The following is a 22450-nucleotide window of genomic DNA, read 5'->3' as shown; positions in this document are numbered from 1 at the left end:
CCTTTTTTATTTCAATTACAACTTTTGTCATGAAGAATATGTTTCTCTGATGTCCACGTTCATAAAGCATAAAACAACAGCATCAGAGCACGGTGCAGAGTCTCTAGATGAGTTTACAGTAGTCCCTCGTTCTTATTATACATCCATGTTGTAGTCCGTTGTATAGAACAGTGGTTTTCAAAGTAGGGGCCGCGGCCCCCTGGGGGGCCGCCAGGGGGCGCTAGGGGGGCCTCGGAAAATTGGAGGGAAGATAAGAAAAAAAAGGAAAGACAAAAAAAAAAAAATCTAATTATTTTTTAATAAATATTTTAAATCTGATTTTTTAAAAAAAATCATAATTATAAAATATAATTTATAATAATGGAACATATAATTTGCCATAGTCATCTTTCTGATTGCCTACCAGTCAAAACATCGTTCACGACGCCATGACGTCATGTTTAGACCTGGCGGTTTGCGCCATTTATCAAGCTGCTTTGCTCCTCAAGCGAGCAAGCTAGCTAGCTCAAAATGGACAGGTTTTTGACAAAGAACAGGTCAACGGAACCGACCAACAGCCCTGCTGTGGAGGACACTGCTGCAAAAAAACCTAAGAACTCCTGGCCAATTAAAATCAGAAGGTACGAGGCAGCGTACATTAAGTATGGCTTTACAGCCATACAGAAAAATGGCCATGATTGCCCGAAGTGTGTGCTCTGTCTGGAGACCCTCTCAAACGAGTGTTTAAAACCTTCGAAACTTCAGCGTCACTTGATGCAAAAACATCCGGCAGAGGCCGAAAAAACGGCAGACTTCTTCAGACGTAAAGAGGAGCATTTGGCCAGGCAATCTGCTGCATTCACACAGCAAGCTACCGTTCCCGAGCGGGCCCTGAAGGCATCATTTTTAGCTTCATACCACATTGCTCGTGCAAAAAAACCTCACACAATCGGAGAGGATTTGCTTTTACCAGCTACCAAAGACATTGTCCGAGAATTGCTTGGCGAGGATGCTGCTAAAAAAATTGACGCTGTCCCACTCTCGGACAACACCGTCAGCCGACGGATTGGTGACATGGCGCAGGACGTATCTGCTCAGCTTTTGGAGCAGGTGAGAGCCAGCGAGTACTTCGCTCTTCAACTAGATGAGAGCACAGACATATCGAATGAGGCCCAACTGCTTGTGTACATTCGATTTATTTCCCAGGAGAGATTTGTCGAGGAAATACTGTTTTGTAAAGCACTTGAAAGAAGAACCACTGGGAAAGATATTTTTCAAGTTTTGGACGATTACATCGAGTCTAACGGATTGAACTGGGCCCGCTGTGTGGGGGTGTGTTCGGACGGAGCCGCGGCAATGACCGGCAAGATCAGTGGAGTGACCGCTCTCATTAAGCAGAAAGCCCCGCATGTAGTCGCCACACACTACATGCTCCACCGTGAGGCACTTGTCGCAAAAAGGATGGATAACGAGTTGAATCAGGTACTACAGGAGGTTGTACAAGTGGTGAATTTTATTAAAGCCCGCCCCTTGAAACACAGACTGTTTACCCTGCTTTGTAATGAGATGGGCGCCCGTTTTGAGGGGCTGCTGCTTCACTCAAACGTGCGCTGGCTGTCACGGGGCGCAGTTTTGAACCGTGTCTATGAGCTGCGGAGGGAGGTTGGAGAGTTCCTCTCTTCTGAAAAGCATCAGCTGGCAGAGCGGTTCACTGATGCAACCTGGATCCGCAAACTTGCATACATGTCAGACATTTTTCTGCATCTAAATGTACTGAACCAAAGCATGCAAGGACGTGACACGTACATACTGCAGGTGCAAGACAAAGTGCGTGCTTTTTCCAAAAAGATTATGCTGTGGTCAAACAAGCTCCAGGAGGGAGTCACAGAGATGTTCCCACTACTTCACCAGGAGCTGCTGTCATGTGATGATTTGGGCTCCATCTCTCCAATGATCCAGTCCCACCTGGAGCACCTCCAAGGATATTTTAAAGACTATTTCCCTGACCTTGAAAACACACATTTAAACTGGGTTAGGAACCCCTTTTCCCCCGGTGTCGGTTCTAGTTTGGACATAAAGTCACAGGAGGAGCTGATTGAGATGACAAACTCAGGGGATTTAAAACTAAACTTTGAGGCTCTTCCCCTGTCTAACTACTGGCTACATGTAAGAAAGGACTATCCCACCTTGGCTGACAGGGCACTGAAATGCCTTCTCCCTTTTGCAACAACTTACTTGTGTGAGTCTGGCTTTTCAACTTTAAAGGTACTCAAAACTAAACATAGAGCACGTCTACATGTGGACAATGACATGCGTATGGCACTGACAGACATTAAGCCCAGGCTTGACAGACTGTGTAGGAGCCACCAAGCCCATCCCTCCCACTAGTGTGATCACTGTCTGTCACTTCCAACACACACACACACACACACACACACACACACACACACACACACACACACACACACACACACACACACACACACACACACACACACACACACACACACACACACACACACACACACAAAAGAGAGGTTTGGTTTCTTTTTTCTGTTTTTGTATCATCAACAGTTTGTTGAAAGGTTTGTTATTCAGTGGGAATATAGTGTTGAACTTACAGAACCAAGTCAGTTTAATAGATTTTTTTTCTTTTTTGACTGAAAACTTTTGAAGACATAATGCAAGAAAGACAAAAAAAAAAAACTCTTGCATATGTAAATATATTTTCTGTAGGGTAAAATGTATTGCGACATAGTGTCTATAATAAGAAAAACATTGTGGTGGAACAAAGATGCCCTGCCATACAAATCTTATTCTGTGTTGAAAACATATTGTTAATATTATTCTCATGCTAAACAAATGTAATAATTACAGTATTGAATAGAGAATAAAAGTAACAAAAACGTTCTTAAAGTTGATGTGTGACATATTTTGTAGCATTGTTGGTGGGTTTGCAAAGGGGGTCCCCGGCCAGAAGCTAATGATTTTTGGGGGGCCTTGGCATGGAAAAGTTTGGGAACCCCTGGTATAGAACACTGTAGTTTCCATAGTTTCACCACAGCATCAGACGCACGCAATGACGTCCGCTGGCGCATCATAAACACGTCAGATAGTGAAAGTGCATTCGGATTCTCTAAATTGATAGCATAATTTGCCTTACAATTTCATTATTTACTGTATTGAACGGTTAGCTTAAAACCATAAACCATTTTTTATTTAAAGCAATTTTCAATTCTTCTTGGAAACACAATTATCTAAAGAAAATGTAAAAACATAGGTAATGGGAATAGTGAGGATAGGATAGCCTTTCCGATGCCTTAGGCTTCTGTGTTCTTGTGTTTGAGGCTGTGTTCATCAACCAACTTTGGTTGCATGGTAATATGTACTAAGCTCTTACTGTCTGTATTCATTTTAACTGGGTTATTATTTTTGGCGGTTGGTTGATTGGAAGTGGCGAAATATAAGTATTATTCTTTTTGGCCTTTCAAAGATGTTAATGAATGAAGAGTAAAGTAATTCCTAGTGTGGCTGCATTGTTGTGGTTTGTTGGATCACAAAGAACGTGGCACCTCTATATTCCATAAATCCAAAATCTTTTTGAGTATATTTATACATTTTCAGATTCAGGTCGCTCAGCAATCTAAAATAAAACTATTGGTGATAACCAACAGGTGGCAGTAACACAGAGAAAATGTTACCTGGCCTACCATTAAAACATAAAGGAAGAAGGGGTTCCTGACATATTAATTCTACCATAATACTTTTGAATACTTATACGTTTCCATGTAGTGCCCCTCTCATTCAGAGAGGAGTTTTGTAGTTTCCTTGGCATAGCTGTGTCGTCTTTGTCATTTAGTTACTCTTGGCACTAGCTTACTGTGGATGGGTAGCTAGTTAGCTCAAAGCAGCTAACACCAGCTAACAGTTACTCCTACTGTCAACACCGACAAGATGGACTCAAGTGTCTTCATGGCTGTTACAAAAGGTTTGTTTGCTAAAAAAACCGAGAAAACTTTTTTGTGGGAAAAGTCGTTGATATTTCAGATAACTTTGACTGTTAGCACAGCTTTTACTCTAGCCAGGTTAGCTTCGTAAACTAGCATACTGATTATCGGTTAGTAACTTTACCTTTACTTGTTTAATATAGCATCGCATATAATACTGCATGCACAATGTCTGTAGACTGTATGTTTGTATATAAAGATATTTCCATATGAATATGATTGGTATAGTTTAATGGCGAGTAAGTGTAAGTTATGTACAGGCTATACACGGCATTACTCTAGTTTACTTTATTAGAGCAACGTTGTCTTTATTGAACATGCACTCAGTGTTTCTGTTAAGGTTGAATTAAAAACACATCGCTATTCCTGCGACAGTAAGGGAATAAACAAAAGCATGGTCCTGGTGCTTGAACGAAAATTAGGGATGGACAACATAGCATCTTAAAAAGTACTCTTGTTATTTCCGTGGGGGTTTGTATGTTATGACTCATCATCATACATCATTTTATTGTTCAAATCAATTTCACCAAATTAATACTAGACTGACTTCAGTATTAACTGTAAATTACAGCCTATGTCTGACTCCCCATCATTGAACAATATTTCTGACCATTAATTATAACACTCTACATTTTATTTAGTTTTGTAGACCAATTGCATATTAGTTCAGTTGAATTAGGATAAATAGGACATATAGGTCAGCTACATCCACTGTCAGTCTGAGGGCTTTTCTGTTTTTCTGTTTTAGGTGAGCCTTTACCTCTTTCATCACTGCGCCTCCTGGTCCCACCTTTCCAACTTATGTCTGCCTCTATGTGGCATATTTTGAAGAAACAAGATGTCATGAACTACTGGAAACTGGCAGAGTTTGTCTCTTTTGTGATGGACATGGTCCCAGAGCTATTAATGTGCAAGCACAGGATGCAACTTAACCTGGGATTAAGAGCAAGGGTGAGTCACAGTAGAGAGGACACAAGGCATTCATAGCGTATGTTATATGTCTTTAAGATGGAGCAAGACTTAAAAAGGCAACTAATGATGTATGAATCACATACGTATTCTATCACAACGTTTGTCTATTTTTCCTCCTCAGTATATTCTAGAGCTGTGTCGGAGTGAACAGTTTATGGATCCTGACTTCATCTTGTCTCATCTGGACCAGATGAAATCACCACACCCCACTCTGGTAAATGATATAGTCTACAGTTTTAACAGTTTCTAGTCAGTTTCAAATAATTTTTACCTCTTAAATCAGGGGTGTCCAAAGCTGGGCCACTCACTAGAGGTATATTGCCTCATAAGTTCAGTTATAAGTTGGCAAAATCAATCTAATGATGCTTGTGAGTGTTGGCAGCTCATCCTTTAAAACAGAAGCCTCAGATTGATTATAATAAGGAGAAATAGGAAGGGTGTATTTCAAGCTTGTTGTGTAATTAAGTCATTGGGATTTTTTCTTATCAACTAAGATATGTTGGAAAATGTTTCCAACTGAATTTATTAGAAAAGTGGTCTTATTAACAGATGAATACTACTGTGTAATATATTTTTTGCATTTATAGTTAAGAAGTACAATATAAGACAAGCACAAGTTTGGGCCATATTCCATTCTAATCTTTGAATTTGCTGAGGGCCGCATTTTGCCCCCGGGCCGTAGTTTGGACACCCCTGTCTTAGATCAACTATTGTAAGGAGAAGTTGTGGCAACAAGTTAATCAACAACACATAGGAAAATGATCCAGTACCAGACTTGTAATATCTGTAACTGTCATGCCAATGTTTTAGGTGAAAGAATCCCAAGAGGAGGAAGTGGTGGTTAACTTTCTCGAGTTGATCCAGACTCTGCTCAAAGATCCCAAAGAGAGACAAGACTTTTTCTCGGTAAGACGGTATCACTTACTCGTCTGTGGAGCAATATCCACCTGTACATGTTGTTTGCCATTACTTGTGAAATTAAGCTAAATTCAGTCAAAGGTTATTTTTTCTTTCTTCTAAAGGAGGTCTTCCCTGCTGAGTATGGACCTCAGTATGACAGTGATTTGAAGATGCTGTTTTCAGAGTTCCTTTGTCGGCTAGCTCAGCTGTTGCCAGTTCCTGACCTCGAGCAGGTGAGGAAGATCATTTTAATAACAAGTAAACAGTGTGTCACCATCAAAGAATACGTGCATAAGCGATAGTCAGTGTATAACCTATATTTGATAGAAGTTTGGGAAAGCAGATAGTAGTACCAGTGGTCAGTTAAACAATCTGCTGCTGTGAAAACGTTTTTTTAGGTCCCTAAATAAATCAATATAAGTTTTAAGTTTATGCAAATTGGCAGTGTTTGCAAGATGGTGCCGTGCTAATTGGTGGCCTGTTCTAGCATGCTCACTTTGAATAACCAGATACTGAAAAACATTGAGATTAGCTATACTAATAACTAAATAAAGTAGTAATTTTCACAACTTATTTTTTCCAATATCTGATGGCTTCAAGGTGAGCATACATTAAGGCTTCAGATCCTCATAGGAAATGTATATTGAGCTGCCTCGTGGCATGCTAAAGTAGTGAAAAAGATTCTTAATATAGCGTATACCTAACTGATATTGATTTTTAAAGTCGGTCCTTACGTAGGTGTTGCTGTCACCCCCTAACAAAGAAGCACATTGTTGCCAATGCATCCACTTAAGGTAATACACTCATTATGTATTATCTTTAGTGTATTATACCTTATACAACTCCGCTTTCAAACATCCAAGCTGTCCCCTTTATCTGCAAATGGGATGTCTTGGTTTCCTACTTTTTAAGTTATATTCTTTTAATTATATTGGATATAGTGTGATGTGCGTTTTCATGCATTATCCGCAGACTATTTCCTGGCTTGGAGCCGAATGCTATTTCTTGGAGGATTGGGTGCATTTGGTAGCTGAGCCTACATACCTGAAAAAATTGCTCCAGCACTACAAACACCTTGGGCATTTAGAGCAACATGGTAAGTCCCTTTGCACAACAGCATCTTTTATCTTTCACTTAGAGAGCTCTATGATGATACCTTTCGTGTCATTTTTGTATTTTTCTGTGCAGTTCCACCTTCTAGTATGGACAACGGCATCCTGTCCTCCCTCTCTGCAATTCCCCCCAGTAGAGTGGCAAAGCCTAAAGAACATCCCGACCAATCAGATCTACTGCAAGGCCTCAGTGATGACAGGCACACTGCATCGTTCGTGAATGACGTAGCAGTTGAAATAATCACAGTGACGGATTACGCAGAGGTCGAATTAGACACAAGCGATGACATCAAGGTGGTGATGGGTGAAAACAGCTTTGAAGGAACGGACACTAGCATGGTGCCTGAAGATTCGCTGGTAGTGCCTCCTGCAGAGACAACAATGGAAGAAGAAGTGGCCGAAGCAAGGGAAGAAGCGATACAACCAAAATATTTAAGCGGTTTGGAAAACTCAATCCATTCAGAGGATAACAACAACGTTCTGGCACCTTCCCAACAAAAAATCTCTGTTGGACTTAATGACTGCCCAGACTGCGAGAAGAAATTTAAGTTTGCCTCTTCGCTAATCGCCCACAGGGTCATCCACACTGGTGAACGCCCCCACCGGTGCAATGACTGCGGTCGCTGCTTCTCTTTCAGGCAGTCTCTTGACAGACACAGACACACGCACAAGACTGGACAAAAGTACAGCTGCCAGATCTGCAGAGAGACCTTCCACTCTCTGTCAGCCCGCACAGAGCACAAGCAGACACACATGGAAGACGGCGTTTACATGTGTGATCAATGCAACAAGACATTTAACTGGGAGCTGGCCCTCGCAAGGCACGTGAAAACTCACACTGATGATCACAATGCAAATAATCTGCCAGAGAGCCATGATGATGGGCTTGAGGTGGTTTTAGATAACGGCAATGTGAGTGTTGATAACGCAGATCCAGATCCAGAGAACGCAGAGGTTCAGAGCAGTGAGCCTCTCACCTCTGAGCCTGAAGGCACGGCCCCTGAACTTGACAATGAAGTCGTTTCCCTAGTGAAGGTCCGCACAAGTGGCCGCAAGCGCAAACCCACCATGAAGGTCCGGGTGATACATTTACAAAAGCACATGGCCACTAAAAGAATGATGGATATCACCAAGGCCAACCCCCCGGACCTGAAGCCTTCGCCTTTCACTTGGTAAAAACCCGTTCTATTGTCTCACAAATGTTTTTTCTTGAGATGCTGCTTTTAGGACAGGATTAGTGAATTGAATGTAATAGATAATATCCTGATCAAGCGTTTCCTCTAATTTTTCTCCTGTCTCTTTAACAGTGCTGAGCACTCTTATGGGTCATCCATGGTCTCATCGAAGGACGGTGATGAGAGTGAGTTCACTTTTAGAAATATATTCTATTGATCTTTCACAATCAGTTATTAAAAGGACTTAAACGCCACATAACATATACAATAATGTATAATGACAGTAACCTGCCTAATATGTAAATGGTATTGTTAGCATCATCATAGTTAAAAGTATTTTATGTTGAATGTCCTTAAGTGCTTTGAAAGGCTGCTTTATTATATATTGGATACATTACAGGTCAATATTGCACAGCTTTAAAAAAAAAAATTCACGGGAACATTTCCAACTGATTCTTTGCAATCCTTTAGTTCTAGACACATAACGTTGTTTTTTTAAATCCATTTGTAATCTTTGAGATCACTCATGGGGCATTTCCACTGCAGGGCCTCGCACGGCTTAGTACGGTATCGTTAGGCCTTTGTAGGCTCACTTTATGCTGCGTTTCCATTACAGTTTAGGAACTGGGGTAGTAACTATAGTAACGCAGTGTAGGCGGAGCCGTGACGTCATCTTCAATGCGAAACACAAAACCAACATCAGCCGTTAGCTGTTAGCTCTCAGAGCTCACAGCTCCTCATATCTGTTCAGAAAATAGACAGAAGTTAAACAAGTACAAACCACAGACTGTCTGTGTCATGGTGAATACAGTCGTTGGTTTATTTATGTCTGTATAGGCCGTTGTTGTGAGTGTGGACGGTCGGAGCATATACTGCGTTAGCTTAGCCGATCTCCATTCAGAAAACACGCATTTCGCCTGCCGTCTGTCTGCAGACTTGTCAAAGCATTAATTCATGGTTTTTACTAACCGGTATCAGTATGTTGTTACTTCGGCATCATTTTGAAACGTGTATTACAATTAAATCACGGTAAAATATGTTCATTTTGTTGAAGTTGCCAGCGATTCTCTCACTAGTTTAGCATACTCAGCCCGGTTGTTGGCCCGGAAAGAACCTCGATTTTGGAGAGCCAGAAAACTGTGAAAAAGTACCCGCTAGCCGGAACTACGCCTAGTGGAAACGCAACCAAAAACAACCACGCTCCGCACTGTAGTGGAAATGCGCCATTAAATCCCTTTTTGATGGCTCTAATAAAAACTCCTAACACTGTTGTTCTATTTTTCAAATAGGTTTTGTGGCAGATGGCTCATCGACTTCGATCCACTGTCCGAAGTGCTCCTTCCAGCACACAGAAGAAGCAAAGGTCCAGCAGCACATTGAAAAAGTCCACTCTGTTGAGACTGACGAGATGGCCTTTCAGCCCCTTACAGATGAAGAGGGACGTTTTAGTTGTGCTGACTGTGAGAAGAGCTTTAAGTTCCAGTCCTTACTGAAAGCCCACCAGCGCATCCACACAGGCGAGCAGCCCTTCTTGTGTTCTCAATGCGGACGCCGGTTCTCCTTCAAACAGTCGCTGGAGAGGCACAGGCAGACGCACAAGTCGGGGCGCAGGTATGAGTGCCTGATCTGCGGGGAGTTCTTTAAGTCGCTGGTGGCTCAGAGGGAGCACAAGAGCACCCACATGGAGAACGGCGAGTATCTGTGTTCAGAGTGTGGCCGGGCGTTTGCCTGGAAGTCTGCACTTGTAAGACACCTAAAAACGCACGGTGAGGATGCTGACAAGGTGGAGCACTCTTACAAATGCCCTCGCTGTGACCTGGGCTTCAGATGTGCCAGCTACCTCAACAGGCACCTCCAAACTCACCAGGAAGAAAGAGTGCACACCTGCAACTGCGGAAAGAGCTTCGCCTACCGGGCAGCTCTCACCGCACATCAGCGCATCCATCAAAAGGAGCGGCCGCACATATGCACACAGTGTGGCAAGGGATTTCTCTACAATGGTGGTTTGCTGAGCCACATGAAGATCCACTCAGAGGAAATGCCCTTCATGTGTTCTTTCTGTGGCAAAAGCTTCAAGAGGGAACGGAACATGAAGAAGCACGAGCGGTGCCACACCAGGGAAAACGTTTTCAGCTGCTCGCAGTGTGACAAGAGCTTTGTCTATAAGGCGACGTTGATAAGACACGAGCTGACTCATTCAGGCGAGCGGCCATTCCTCTGCTCTGACTGCGGGAAGGGCTTCTTTTCCCACGCAGAGCTTCTGAAGCACGAACGTTTCCACACGGGCCACAAGCCCTTTCAGTGCCCCCACTGTGGCAAGAGATTCACTCAGTCGTGCTACCTGACCATACATCTGCGCTACCACACCGGAGTCCGGCCGTACTCGTGCACCGATTGTGACAAGAGCTTCCTCAGTGCCAACCGCCTGAAGAGGCACCAGCGAACACATTCAGGGGAAAAACCATACCCCTGTGTCGAGTGTGGGAAGGGGTTCAGACAGTCTTACAATCTCAAAATGCATCAACGGACACATAGCATGAAGTTAACATAGTCAAGGTTTTTAATTTGAGATGTCATATTTTGAAGGGTATATAGCTTGACGCTAGATTAGAATAGGACAAAAAGTAACTGTTCTTAGATTATGACTTTATATTGTTTAGAAAATGATTTCTAGCTACAGCTCTGGAAACAATTAAGAGAACACTGCAGCATTATCAGTTTCCCTGGTTTTACTATTTATAGTAAATTATTATTATTATTTGATTCATGAACTACTGACAACATTTCTGTGTTGGAATTCAACAGACACTGGAATGGAATGGTTGCCATATATGTAGAGATTGAGATTTAAGAAATGTGGAGGGGTCTTTCAATCTTTCACTGAGCTGTAGATTGAAGCACACTGAGCAGAGGAATGTGTTATTTTTAGTTGCATTGTGGTGTAGCTAATCTGTCCAATCATTTTGAGTCAGTCATCAAATAACAAACGGAATAAAGTTTTACATAAATCCAATCTTTATTGTGAGCATGTTTTACAAAAAAAAAAATTGAACACTGCTTTGGAAAAGAAGCTTCAAACATAATGGGCTTTAACACATCACAACCATCGCAAAAGTGGTTTAGTTCAGCAACACACAAACATACTGTAGGTTACTGGCATGGAGGCTTGTTTGTAGCCAGTTACGGGTCACTGTTGAAAAACTGTTTTGTCTTTTACTCTTTATGCTCGCTTCAAAGGTTTTTGTTTTCCACTATTCGCATTTAGCTTCTTGGTAAAGCAACGCCGAACACTTCTTGACAAACTGGAGACCCTCTAAACCTTTTATCAGTAACCAAACCGGAACGCGCTTTGTCAATGGTTAGGTGTTTTGTTTTAATGACAGGATAAATGGGCGTTCTGCTTTGGAGTCATTATTTGAAGGTTTCATGTGAAAACTTTGATTTAAAAGTACTACACATCTAAGCTCCTGCCTAGCCTACTGACATAGTGAGTTTTGACAGCACATGTAAGAACACCTCACTCTATCAATCACTGGTATACGATTCTGAATGGCAGTAGTAAGAAAACGGTAAAGGTCATGTAAAACTTTGAGCTACACAGCTATGTGCAGGCTGATGGGGCAGTGGTCGCTTCCCAAGGCCTTGTTGCGGATCTTGCAGTCGCACAGGCCCGGCAGCAGGCTGGACGACAGGACGAAGTAATCGAGCCTCCAGCCCACGTTCTTGGAGCGGGAGTTCATCATGTAGGTCCAGAAGGTGTAGGCGTTGGTCTGCTCCGGGTAGAGCTCGCGGAAGCTGTCGGTGAAACCGGACTCTAGCAGTTTGGTGAAGCCTTCGCGCTCATCAGGGGTGAAGCCTGCGCTTTTCTTGTTCCCCTTGGGGTTCTTCAGGTCGATCTCCTGGTGTGCGACATTAAGGTCACCACACAGCACCAGGGGCTTCTGTATGTCCAGCTCGCTCAGGTACGCTCGGAAGTCCACGTCCCAGGTTTTGCGGTAATCTAGGCGCACAAGACCTCTGCCGGAGTTTGGCACATAGGCGGTCACCAGGTAAAAGGTGGGGAACTCGGCAGTGATGACACGGCCCTCCTTGTCATGCTCTTCTTTACCTGGAGAAAGGTAGAGAAGGTTCAGTTTAAGTTGTATTCAGTTCCAGTCATACAAAAGTGCAAAGGCAACAAGTTTGAATTTTACATGGATTATGTGCAGCATGTTGGAGCAGTTGCATCACAACCAGTGGAGACTAGGGCTGCTCGATTATGGCAAAAATCATAATCTCGATTATTTGAGTCAATTGATATCACGATTATCCATTTACTTTGAAAACATCAATTTATTGGAGAATTTTTTTTTGAAGAGTATGTTTTTAACAGTTGATTACCCTGAACTTTAAGCATAACTCAACTGAAAAACCAATTTAAAAAAATCGTTTTATTCGATTACGTTGTTTTCGTAATCGTTGCAAGCCATAATCGCGATTAAAATACGATTAATTGAGCAGCCCTAGTGGAGACTTAAAGAAATGACTGCACCCAGTTTGTAGCTCAGTTAAAATGATGCCCTGCATTTGAAAGATTATTAAAAGCCCATGGTTCATATGTTTAAATGAAAACAGTTAAAGACACTACTCACCAATGCCATAGGTGACCTTGATGGGTTCAGTCTTGCAGAGCATGGCCACACCACTGTAACCCTCCTTTTCATCGGACGCTGCCCAATATTTGTAAGGATACTCGGGCATGGAGGTGATGGCTGCAGGGAGGGATTTTTCTGCACACTTTGTCTCCTGCAGACACAAAACATCTGGAGACTCCTCACGCACCCACTGGAAGGGAGAACACAAGCATTTTCCATTAAAACCAATCTGAATACTTAACTCAGGAAATCCTTTATGTTGCTTATATTCATTGTTAACTCACATCCAGGCCATTCTTTTTCACCCATGCCCTCAGACCGTCAACGTTCCAGGAAGTGATCTTCATGTTGGCTTCACGTCCATCTTTGCAGGTCATTTTGTCCGGAGGATCCTCGTACAGTATCGGGGCCTCTGGCTCTTTCGCCTTCTTTGTTTTCTTTGCTGAAGCTATCAGGTGAAATAAAGACATAGGGTCAGGCCACATATTTAAGTCAGGACAATGTGTGTAAGGGTTTTAATGTGGAGAACAGCTGTAGTACCAGAGCCTGTGTCATTTTCCTCATCTGCAGCTGCATCCTCTGTCTTCTTTCCTCTCTTCATACTTGAATTGGCTCTGGCTCCAAACACACTTTGCAGACACACAACACGCACACACAACAGCACACGAGCCGCTGGAAAAACGAAACCGATTGTTATAGAAGTGGCAAATGCTACAGCAACACACAAGTCAGAAACTCAACTGTCATCAAGGCCAAAAAATCTGCAGGTTTAACTGTAGAGAAAGAAATTGCTTTTTTTGTTCTGTATCATTATGCTTCTGGTTGGGCAAAACAAGCAATTTGAGGATATTAATTTAAGGTTTAGAAGTGATGTTTCTTGGTAGAACCAGGAAATTTATCTTTAAGTTTATAGTTGGAAATGTAAAGTTTTTTAAATGAGAGATGTGCTTCACTGAGAACTCGTTTTTTTTTTAATGTATCAGACATTAAATACAATCACGCTTATATTGGTCAATATATCGGTCTGTTATTTTTTTATAGTGACTCAAAGGAAATGGTAAAAAGTTTTCCAGTTATCAAATTACTTTAAGGAATATCAGCTTGAGTATCTTCAAATAATGCATGTCATATAATATAAGTGTTGTTTTCAGTGTCCTTGTATTACATAACGTTTCTGTTTACAAGTATGCATGTATTTACAAATATTGCGTCTTAGCCGCTTTCTACGGTCTGCAGTAAACTCTGACAAAGGGTTTGAGCATACAGCAAACGCACTAAATAGAAAATATGAACTTATTTGCTAACTGCTGAATGCAAAATTAATAGTATGCATGTAAAAGAAATGCATGCAAACAAAAACAGCTGAAGTGTTTGCGTGTTAAATGGAAGGTATGCTAACGCTAGCTGCTCTGTGACAAAGAGCAGCAGACGGCCTGCTGAATGAATAACCAAGGTAGCTACTTATTTAATTTATCTCCAAATGCAAATGCGGTTAAATTACGCAAACGTTTTCATTTCAAGCAGCTACACGTTCCAGGAAAATGAAATGCAAATAATCTTACTTGCACTTTCTCAACAGGATGCAAAAGACAAAGTGCTTCTTCTTCTTCTCCTCCAACACACACACGCTCACAAAGCACACCGATGATTTCCGACCACGCGCTGTCTTTGCTCATTGTGCCTGATTATAAATGACAAAACACGTTTTTTTCCCACTGTGTTTTATTTTTGAATCGACAAAACTACACAATTACGACTGCTTTATTATATATAACATAATTCTAAGATGCTGCTGAGGTAAAACATTATTCGGACACAGCTTTTTGGTCAGGCCATCTCTACAGCTTCCAATGTTTGGGACCCCCCAGATGAGTACTGAACATAAGTTCTTATAATACATCCAGGAGGTAAAAGAGTTATTATTAAAAAAGTAGGAACAAGTTGAATAAATGTGTACCACCGAAGTAGAGCAATAAGATTGGTATGTCTAATTGAATATTCAATGTAGAATTGAAGTACCGTGAAGCTAGTTGTGCTAGCTTCACGGTACTTCAATTCTACACTACTAGCTTCATGTGCTGCACACAGGTAGCCTTATTTTGGTTTAGGGTTAGCTTCATGTGGAAAGTATTTATGTATGTAACGTATAATGAGGGCATTTTGTAGGCAAAGCATCTGCCATGAGGCTGATGTTGTATCCCGTTAGATATGTAAGTGTTTCACTCTTTAAAGTACTCCAGTGTAATCACATGCAAACCTTGCTGAATGAAGGCAAATGCCCTGAGAACACTCCACTGGGCATGGAACATATTGGACAATTCCTGGGTTTCGAACTGTCATGAAAAACAAAGCATTATTTGTTTACATTTATTTCATGCTCTCTTGCAGCCTGTCCTTTTACTTCCTTGCTGTTTACTTCCCTGCTTTTGAAATTAGAAATGAGGGTCGAATGTTTTATTTACAACCATCAAGATAGCAGGCTGAGTATCTGTTATTTCTCCATCACCTAATTTTCATGATTCTATTTTCTTGCAAAGAATGGGTTTTTAACAGAGATTAAATAATGTAATCTATTCCTCACTTCCATATAAAGACATAATGCATTACCCACCTCTACTCATTGCTATTCTATTTCCTGTAAATGTCTTTCAGCCGCCATGACTATAGTAATTGGATTTGAGGGAAGTGCCAATAAGATTGGCATTGGAATCATCAGGGATGGTGAAGTGCTGTCCAACCCGAGAAGGACCTACATTACCCCCCCTGGTCAAGGCAAGTTGTCCCCTTCACTTTACCGGTGATATGTAAAAGTCTAACAATCTTGCATGTGAAGTAGGGCTGCACGATTTTGGGAAAAAATCTAATTGCGATTTTTCTGACAAATATTGCGATTGCGATTCGAATTGCGATATTTGTTTGTTAATTTGTTAAGCGACCCAACGTAAGTTTATTGTAAAATACGGCCATAACTCCAGCTAGGAAGGTCGTATCAACATGCTCCCGTCTCTAGCACCCCCGCAGCCCGAGCTACGAGTGAAAGAACTAAACTTACATGAAACTTCCGTTGGGTTCAGTTTAAGATTCACCCTGTAATAGATGTAAAACATGTGATGGAGCATTGCTAACCTGAATCAGATGGTTTGTTTCACCAAACTATCTAGGAAAGCTCCATTGGAAGCCATTTGGAAAAGGGCAGGCACTTTCACAAATACTTGGCAGGTGATTGGATCAATCTGTCTATCACCTTCTATCATGGGCCACTTCTGATTGGTTAACAATGGCTGGTACATGTGGAGCACAGCACTTCTGATTGGTGTGGATGACTGACACACAAGAATAAAAAAATAAATAAAAATAAAAAATAAAAAAGTTAAAAAAATTGCAGGCTTTGCGATTTGATAATAGCATCATTTCAAATTGCGATTTCGATTTAAAATCGATTAATCGTTCAGCCCTAATGTGAAGTTAACAACCTGTTTTTTTTACCCATCAGGTTTCTTGCCGAGTGACACCGCCAGGCACCACCGTGCTATCATTCTGACGGTCCTGAAGGAGGCGCTGGAGCAAGCAGGGCTGAAGCCTGCAGACATCGACTGTGTGGCGTTCACCAAAGGTAACATAACATGCTGGGTGTCTCACCTTGTGGGAGAATCAGATAAGAACGTGTCACATGTTTGTCGGAACAATGATAACATGATTTCATTACGCTCAAAGTTTTGGTTCATCAGGCTCCATACTGGTTTTGATAAAAAAAAATCCATGCCAGTGACATTACAAGAGAACGCACAATAGCTTGATGTATATTATTTTTCTAGATATTGAATGATATCACAATAGAAAACCCATTTCTATGCTATGTGCTACTCTCACCCACAGGTATTGGCTGAGAAAAAAAAGAAAGTGGAAATGTTATTCAGGCTGGTGAAACATAGTCAGTTCATTATCTATAAAAGGTCTTATTATATTCCCGCAAGGCAACAACAAACTGACAGACGATATGATGTTATCACTCCAACGTCACAAATACCTCTCTTTTTCCTCCAACAAAGTTATATAATAAAATTTAAATAAATAGTGCAATAACACGTAAATAGAATGATATATCATATACAAGAACAGAATGTAAATGTAATTATTATCATATTCTATTTACGTGTATATAGACTTCTTGCACTATTTTCTATTTGTATTTTTGTATTTTATTATATAACTATGATGCATTGTTGGAGGAGCGCGGGTCATAAGACTTTCATTGCCATTTCTACACTGAAGCTGATGTGCAGATTTGACATTAAATTCAGTTTAATCTTGAGTCCTTTGTCGCTTCATCAGGTCCTGGTATGGGCTCTCCCTTGGTGACGGTGGCTCTGGTGGCTCGTACAGTTGCCCAGCTGTGGGGGAAGCCGCTGCTCGGTGTGAACCACTGCATTGGACACATTGAGATGGGCCGACTCATCACACAAGCCGACAACCCCACCGTGCTTTACGTCAGTGGAGGAAACACACAGGTCGGTTTCTGTGCATAAAGAGTGAGCTATAACATACGCAGTTTTAAGTTCATTAAGTATAAATGTCATTTCTTCCCGTGCAGGTTATTGCATACTCTGAGCGGCGGTACAGAATCTTTGGGGAGACTATCGACATCGCAGTTGGCAACTGCCTGGACAGGTTTGCTAGAGTTATAAAGGTGTGTACCATTATCATTATGACTTTCAATAGAATAATACATTGCTGCCTGTGATATGTGTGTGTTAAAGGTCCCCTATTATACTGTTTTTCATCATATTATAGGTCATATATACATATACAAAACATGTCTCTGAAGTGTTTGGCTCCAAACACCAATCTGATCATTGCAGCATCCCATAATCCCCTCTGTTTCAGCCCTGTTTCAAAAGTGCTGATTCTCTGCCTGTTACTTTAGATGAAAATAAGGAGCCCCTCCCCACGCCCCTCTGAGAGATATTTGGTTAAAAAGAACACAATGGTGCTCAAGGAGGATATTCAGGGGATAAGGGGGGGTTGGTGATTGGCTAATGGTTACACAAGGCAAAAAATCGTTATGACATCATAAAGTGGCCAAAATCTGATCAGCTCATTTTCAGATAGGTTTTTATATAAATGGATCAGGACAAAAAGAGGGGGGGTCTTTCTTCCTGAAACTTTCAGAATCTCTTTACACAGAGGGGACACATGTTGATGTATAAAAGACATGAACAAGTGTATTTTGCGTAATAGGTCCCCTTTAATACTGAATCTGGAAATGTTTCTCCACTCAGATTTCCAATGACCCCAGTCCAGGATACAACATCGAGCAGATGGCTAAAAAGTAAGAGAGCCACTAAGCAGCTCCAGTGTTGTGTGCTTAATGTTTGTTTGTATACTAATAATAAATACTTACCTCTGCTTTTTGTCCATGCTGTCAGAGGGAGTCAGTATGTGGAGCTACCATATACCGTAAAAGGAATGGACGTCTCATTTTCTGGGATTACCTCTTACATTGAGGTGAGTGGCTTGTTCTTCCTTGGAAGTGTTGGTCTACAATAAATGCTTGCATCTTAATAATTGTTTATTCTTCTCTGCTGTCTTTTGACTATGTGTAACATTTGTGACAAACGTTCAAACTCTCTCTTTTAGTGTTTTCAAGTGGTATTATGGCTGGTGCCTCTATCGGATTTCTTCCATTTTCCTCACAGCTTTGCACAACACAGGACGCATGGCATTTATTTCCAAACAAATGGAAATAATAGCTGCCAGTTAAATGTAATGTGAACCAAACAAATTGTGTTTATGAATTGTTAGCAACATGGCTAACTTCAAAGTTACTGTCCAAAGCAAGGAACAAGTGTAAGAATTCCGAGGTGCTTGAAACCCTGATCCCAGGCCGAGTAAAATAACAAGTCTTTCTGAGAAGTAAGCAGCGTTTGTAACTTACAAATCTAGCTAAGTTAAAAAAATGTTTTCATATCTCCTTCCATTCCAACAGTCAACATTGCTCCAGTTGTTCCACTGTCAATTTATTTTCTGGTTCATAACCCTAACAGTTATGTTCTCTGTTTTAGGAAGCTGCTCACAAGATGATCAGCTCGGGTCAGTGTTCAGCAGAGGACCTGTGCTTCTCCCTGCAGGTACAACCATCTCTATCAGTTCATCAAATAATATAGCCCTAACTGAATCTGTGTAGCAAAGTGAGTTAAAAAGCTCTATACCGGGGGTGTCCAAACTTTTTTCCCTGAGGGCCACATATACAGAAAAGCATACGATGGGCCTGGCCACTCACTAGAGGTATATTGCCTCATAAGCTAAATGATAAGTTACTTGAATATGCTTTAAGGGTCCCAGGTCATGCTTTTCTGGTTATTACCCGTCCCCTTGTGTGTTATGAAAGTTTTTCTGCATGTAAACGGTCTGCAGAGTCACAAACCCTCAAAGTACACCCTGTATCGAGTAAAACTCTAACAAAGAAAATACCTGTCTGTGCTGCCCCAGAATCTCGTTGGAGATTTTTATTTTTCCATTTTTTTCTTCCTGAGTATAGTGACGTAACGATACCCAGCTCCAAGTGGAAATATGAAGGATATATCTCAAGCTTGTTATTCAATTCAATTATTGGGCTTTTTTTTGTATTAACTAAGATTTGTTTGAACATATTTTCAACTTTATTCGATGGAATTTATTTGAAAATAATTCTGGGTAATATATGTTTACATGTACAAGAAGTACAATATAAGGGCCCGTCCATACAGCGGCGTGCGTTGACGCTTCACCATTCACTTTGAATGGGGTGACGTCACTTTTCGCCGAACTGCATCGTGGGAAGCGACGTGGAGCGTTGCTGGCGTGGCTCGCTGCAAAAGTTGAGCAATGTTCAACTTTTGACGCCTCGGCAGAAGCGTCAGCCAATCGAATCATATGACAGTACAAGCTCTAGCCAATTAAACCGCTGCTCGTGTGTCAGGGGCGGGAGATTCATGTGATTGGTTGTTGGTCGAGTTTCAGACACGCACGCCGGCAAGCGTCAACGCACGCCGCTGTGTGGACGGGCCAAAAGACAAGTTTCAGGTGTGGGCCGTATTCCATTATGCTTTTAGAATTTGCTGCGGGCCGATTCAAAATGGAACAGGGGCCGCATTTGGCCCCCAAGCCGTAGTTTGGACGCCCCTCCTCTATATATATGAGTAGAAGCCAATTTGATTGTGTCGCCCAACACTAAAGTCTCCCCCCCCCCCCAGGAAACGGTGTTCTCCATGCTGGTGGAGATCACAGAGAGGGCCATGGCTCACTGCGGCTCCGAAGAGGTCCTGATAGTGGGGGGCGTTGGCTGTAAGTGCACCAGTCCTGTTCACAGGACATACAGTGCTATGATTTACTTCACTGATTTATGACTGATCACTTTTTTAATGATATTGTTCAACACTACACTATTACTGTTGATCAGAAACTATACTATAAAGCATTTATTACATGAAATATGTTTTTATTAAATTATCTTTGACATGCCATACTATACTTTTTTAGGACTTTTTTGAACACATACCACCCTTTGACTTTTTTACGACATACTATGAGATTTTTATGAAATGTTTCTACATTTAATACAATGCTGAGGACTTTACTTAGTAAATATTACTTTATGCCTTTTTATGACATACTAAGCTAAGACATTTTTATGACATACTTAATTTTTATTCAATTTATATGACCTAGATTACTATGAGTTTGTAGGACTTTTATTATATACTATGATCTCATATGCTTTTAATTACCTACTACACTATGACTTTTTTATGACATTATTTTCATGACATACTAATAACTATACTTTGATATTGTTGACATTTGTTATGACATACTATAACACTTTTTTCTTTACGACACTCTTTTGAATGACTTCTCTGACATTCTATATTATGACATGATCATGTGACCCCCTGGTTCCTCTGTAGGTAACCTGCGTCTGCAGGAGATGATGGGGGTGATGTGTAAGGAGAGAAATGCCAAGCTTTTTGCCACAGATGAACGGTAAACATTCAAATGACAATAGATTCACTTTAGATTCCCACGAATGAGCAATAGGTTGAAGGTCCCTGGACCAAAACTTAAATTGCTCTAATCTTTGTAAACATACACTATTACTGGGTCAAAAAACTCAAACTCAGGACGCTTTAACTGACTCTATCCTGCAGTGTTTTTGTCCCATATCTGTGTAAATGATGTATACATCAAATTGAATCATTGCTTTTGCATTTTAAATATTATTTACAACAAACCACACACACACTGCTTGTTTCCCCTCTCAGGTGCTGTTATTTGCACACAAATAATTATCTTAAGTTGAGAAATCCATTATGATAAACACATTGTCTAAAATAAAGTCTTGTTTGATGTCAGGTAGTTTCAGACACCGTGAAAGATATTTACCAGTAATGTAACATAGCCCTATAGTTCCTAAAATAGCCTGTGATTTTGGTCCGTCGCACCATTGTGTTCCAGGTTCGGTCCAGATAACAGTGTTCACTTTGTACCACAGGTTCTGCATTGATAACGGAGCGATGATAGCTCAAGCTGGCTGGGAGATGTTTAGGTCCGGTCAGGTGACGGAGCTAGAAGACTCGTGGATTACTCAAAGGTAGAATTTATTTTTGTCTCCGTTTTGTGCGAAATAATGAAAATCAACACTCTCCCAGCTAAAACACCAGCAGTATAGATGTAACTATTACCTTCAATCCTCCAGGGTGAATCATATTTCAAGTCAAACTAATTGAAGTCATTCTTTTTTATCCGTCCATTAACATTTCTGCTTTCATAGGTACAGAACAGATGAAGTGGAGGTGACATGGAGAGACTGAGCGACATCTTGGTGCTACACACGCTGCTGCAGCAGGTCTGTCGTAGGACTCCCCCGAAATATTAAAGCATTTTGTTAAAAAAGAGCCACAGATTTATTTTTTCATTTACTACGCTACAGTTTACTTGTTTAAAAGTAAAACATCATCATATTGCTGAGGCAACGAGTGTAACAGTGGCAGATGCAGTTTGAAAATATTACCAACCACACCTTTTTTTTTTTAGGAAAACACACAGCTAAGCAGTTGGGCATGAGGAACACCCCAGTTTCTTTTATGTTGTTATGTTCCACTTGTAATTGTCCAAGAGGAAAATATGTTTTTTTTACTTTGCCATTATGTACAGCAATACATCTGACCTTTTAAATAAATACAAAAAGAGTAGAAAATGTCAAGTTTATTCATTGTTTTGCTTTGACTCGTATTCCTCCTCTTTCTCCAGTGTATTTCTAAAATCAATATATTTTCCCCTAAAAATAATTTGTACATTATATACCTTATAATAGGGTAATAGTAACTCAATCAGGAAAGGAAAAAAACACAGCATTACGATCGGACAGTTAAAGGTTGGACTCTACTGTGCCTATGACTGTTACATACAATACTTTGAAGTTTTTGTTGACCCTTTCATCACCCCCCGTTACACTGGCTCCCTGCCCGTCAACGAATACACTTAAAAAATAAATGAATCTAAAAATAACGAAAATCTGAAAAAAAGGACGTAGTATGTTGAAAACATCAGAAAAAAACGACATAGTTTAGTACGTCGGAATGATGAGAAAAAGGACATAGTGTGTCAAAAAATCGTAAAAACATGCCATAGTA

At 40.9% G+C, this 22450-nt stretch overlaps 4 protein-coding genes across 6 annotated transcripts; 3 read left to right on the top strand and 1 right to left on the bottom strand.

Annotated features, from left to right (window-relative positions):
- Nucleotides 1-510: 510 nt before the first annotated feature.
- LOC307022786 (zinc finger BED domain-containing protein 5-like) lies at nucleotides 511-2367 on the top strand (the record flags this gene model as incomplete). The annotated part of the gene is made up of 2 exons (XM_079655678.1): nucleotides 511-2145; nucleotides 2245-2367. The coding sequence occupies 2 exons, from the start codon at nucleotides 511-513 to the stop codon at nucleotides 2365-2367; spliced, it is 1758 nt and encodes a 585-aa protein (XP_079511804.1).
- Nucleotides 2368-3449: 1082 nt separating this feature from the next.
- On the top strand, nucleotides 3450-11158 carry LOC307022817 (uncharacterized protein). The gene is made up of 9 exons (XM_079655709.1): nucleotides 3450-3967; nucleotides 4735-4937; nucleotides 5080-5172; nucleotides 5769-5864; nucleotides 5981-6091; nucleotides 6831-6954; nucleotides 7047-8142; nucleotides 8278-8330; nucleotides 9435-11158. Exons 1-9 carry the CDS (start codon nucleotides 3934-3936, stop codon nucleotides 10694-10696), a joined length of 3072 nt encoding a protein of 1023 aa, XP_079511835.1. The 5' UTR covers nucleotides 3450-3933; the 3' UTR covers nucleotides 10697-11158.
- On the bottom strand, nucleotides 11138-14460 carry apex1 (APEX nuclease (multifunctional DNA repair enzyme) 1). Its single transcript, XM_079655714.1, has 5 exons — nucleotides 14342-14460; nucleotides 13320-13451; nucleotides 13064-13227; nucleotides 12777-12969; nucleotides 11138-12253 (listed from the first exon to the last, which is right to left on the bottom strand). Exons 2-5 carry the CDS (start codon nucleotides 13378-13380, stop codon nucleotides 11739-11741), a joined length of 933 nt encoding a protein of 310 aa, XP_079511840.1. The 5' UTR covers nucleotides 13381-13451; nucleotides 14342-14460; the 3' UTR covers nucleotides 11138-11738.
- Nucleotides 14461-14551: 91 nt separating this feature from the next.
- On the top strand, nucleotides 14552-22020 carry osgep (O-sialoglycoprotein endopeptidase). Of its 3 annotated transcripts, none has more exons than XM_079655711.1 (13): nucleotides 14552-14686; nucleotides 15432-15551; nucleotides 16273-16392; nucleotides 17112-17287; nucleotides 17371-17466; nucleotides 18059-18108; nucleotides 18206-18284; nucleotides 18842-18907; nucleotides 20012-20102; nucleotides 20726-20801; nucleotides 21310-21408; nucleotides 21589-21663; nucleotides 21852-22020. In XM_079655711.1, the coding sequence occupies exons 2-12, from the start codon at nucleotides 15437-15439 to the stop codon at nucleotides 21626-21628; spliced, it is 1008 nt and encodes a 335-aa protein (XP_079511837.1). In that variant the 5' UTR covers nucleotides 14552-14686; nucleotides 15432-15436; the 3' UTR covers nucleotides 21629-21663; nucleotides 21852-22020. The 3 variants fall into 3 exon arrangements, with proteins under 3 accessions (XP_079511837.1, XP_079511838.1, XP_079511836.1); XM_079655712.1 differs by having other exon boundaries at nucleotides 14603-14760; nucleotides 21589-21639; XM_079655710.1 differs by having other exon boundaries at nucleotides 14603-14760.
- Nucleotides 22021-22450: the final 430 nt, after the last annotated feature.

Source organism: Notothenia rossii (genome assembly GCF_949606895.1).
Source record: "Notothenia rossii genome assembly, chromosome: 10".
NCBI classification, from domain to species: Eukaryota; Metazoa; Chordata; class Actinopteri; order Perciformes; family Nototheniidae; genus Notothenia; species Notothenia rossii.
The sequence above is the reverse complement of the archived record's forward strand: the minus strand, read 5'-3'. Positions and strand labels throughout refer to the sequence as shown.

Coding starts and splice junctions, on each gene's coding strand:
- osgep (XM_079655711.1), top strand. CDS start 15,437: ATGACTATAGTAATTGGATTTGAGGGAAGTGCCAATAAGATTGGCATT. Junction 16,393..17,111: donor CTGTGTGGCGTTCACCAAAG/GTAACATAACAT, acceptor TCGCTTCATCAG/GTCCTGGTATGGGCTCTCCC. Junction 20,802..21,309: donor CTTTTTGCCACAGATGAACG/GTAAACATTCAA, acceptor TTTGTACCACAG/GTTCTGCATTGATAACGGAG.
- LOC307022817 (XM_079655709.1), top strand. CDS start 3,934: ATGGACTCAAGTGTCTTCATGGCTGTTACAAAAG. Junction 4,938..5,079: donor ACCTGGGATTAAGAGCAAGG/GTGAGTCACAGT, acceptor TTTCCTCCTCAG/TATATTCTAGAGCTGTGTCG. Junction 8,143..8,277: donor AAGCCTTCGCCTTTCACTTG/GTAAAAACCCGT, acceptor TCTCTTTAACAG/TGCTGAGCACTCTTATGGGT.
- apex1 (XM_079655714.1), bottom strand. CDS start 13,380: ATGAAGAGAGGAAAGAAGACAGAGGATGCAGCTGCAGATGAGGAAAAT. Junction 13,228..13,319: donor GGAAAATGACACAGGCTCTG/GTACTACAGCTG, acceptor TTCACCTGATAG/CTTCAGCAAAGAAAACAAAG. Junction 12,254..12,776: donor CAAGGTCACCTATGGCATTG/GTGAGTAGTGTC, acceptor ACCTTTCTCCAG/GTAAAGAAGAGCATGACAAG.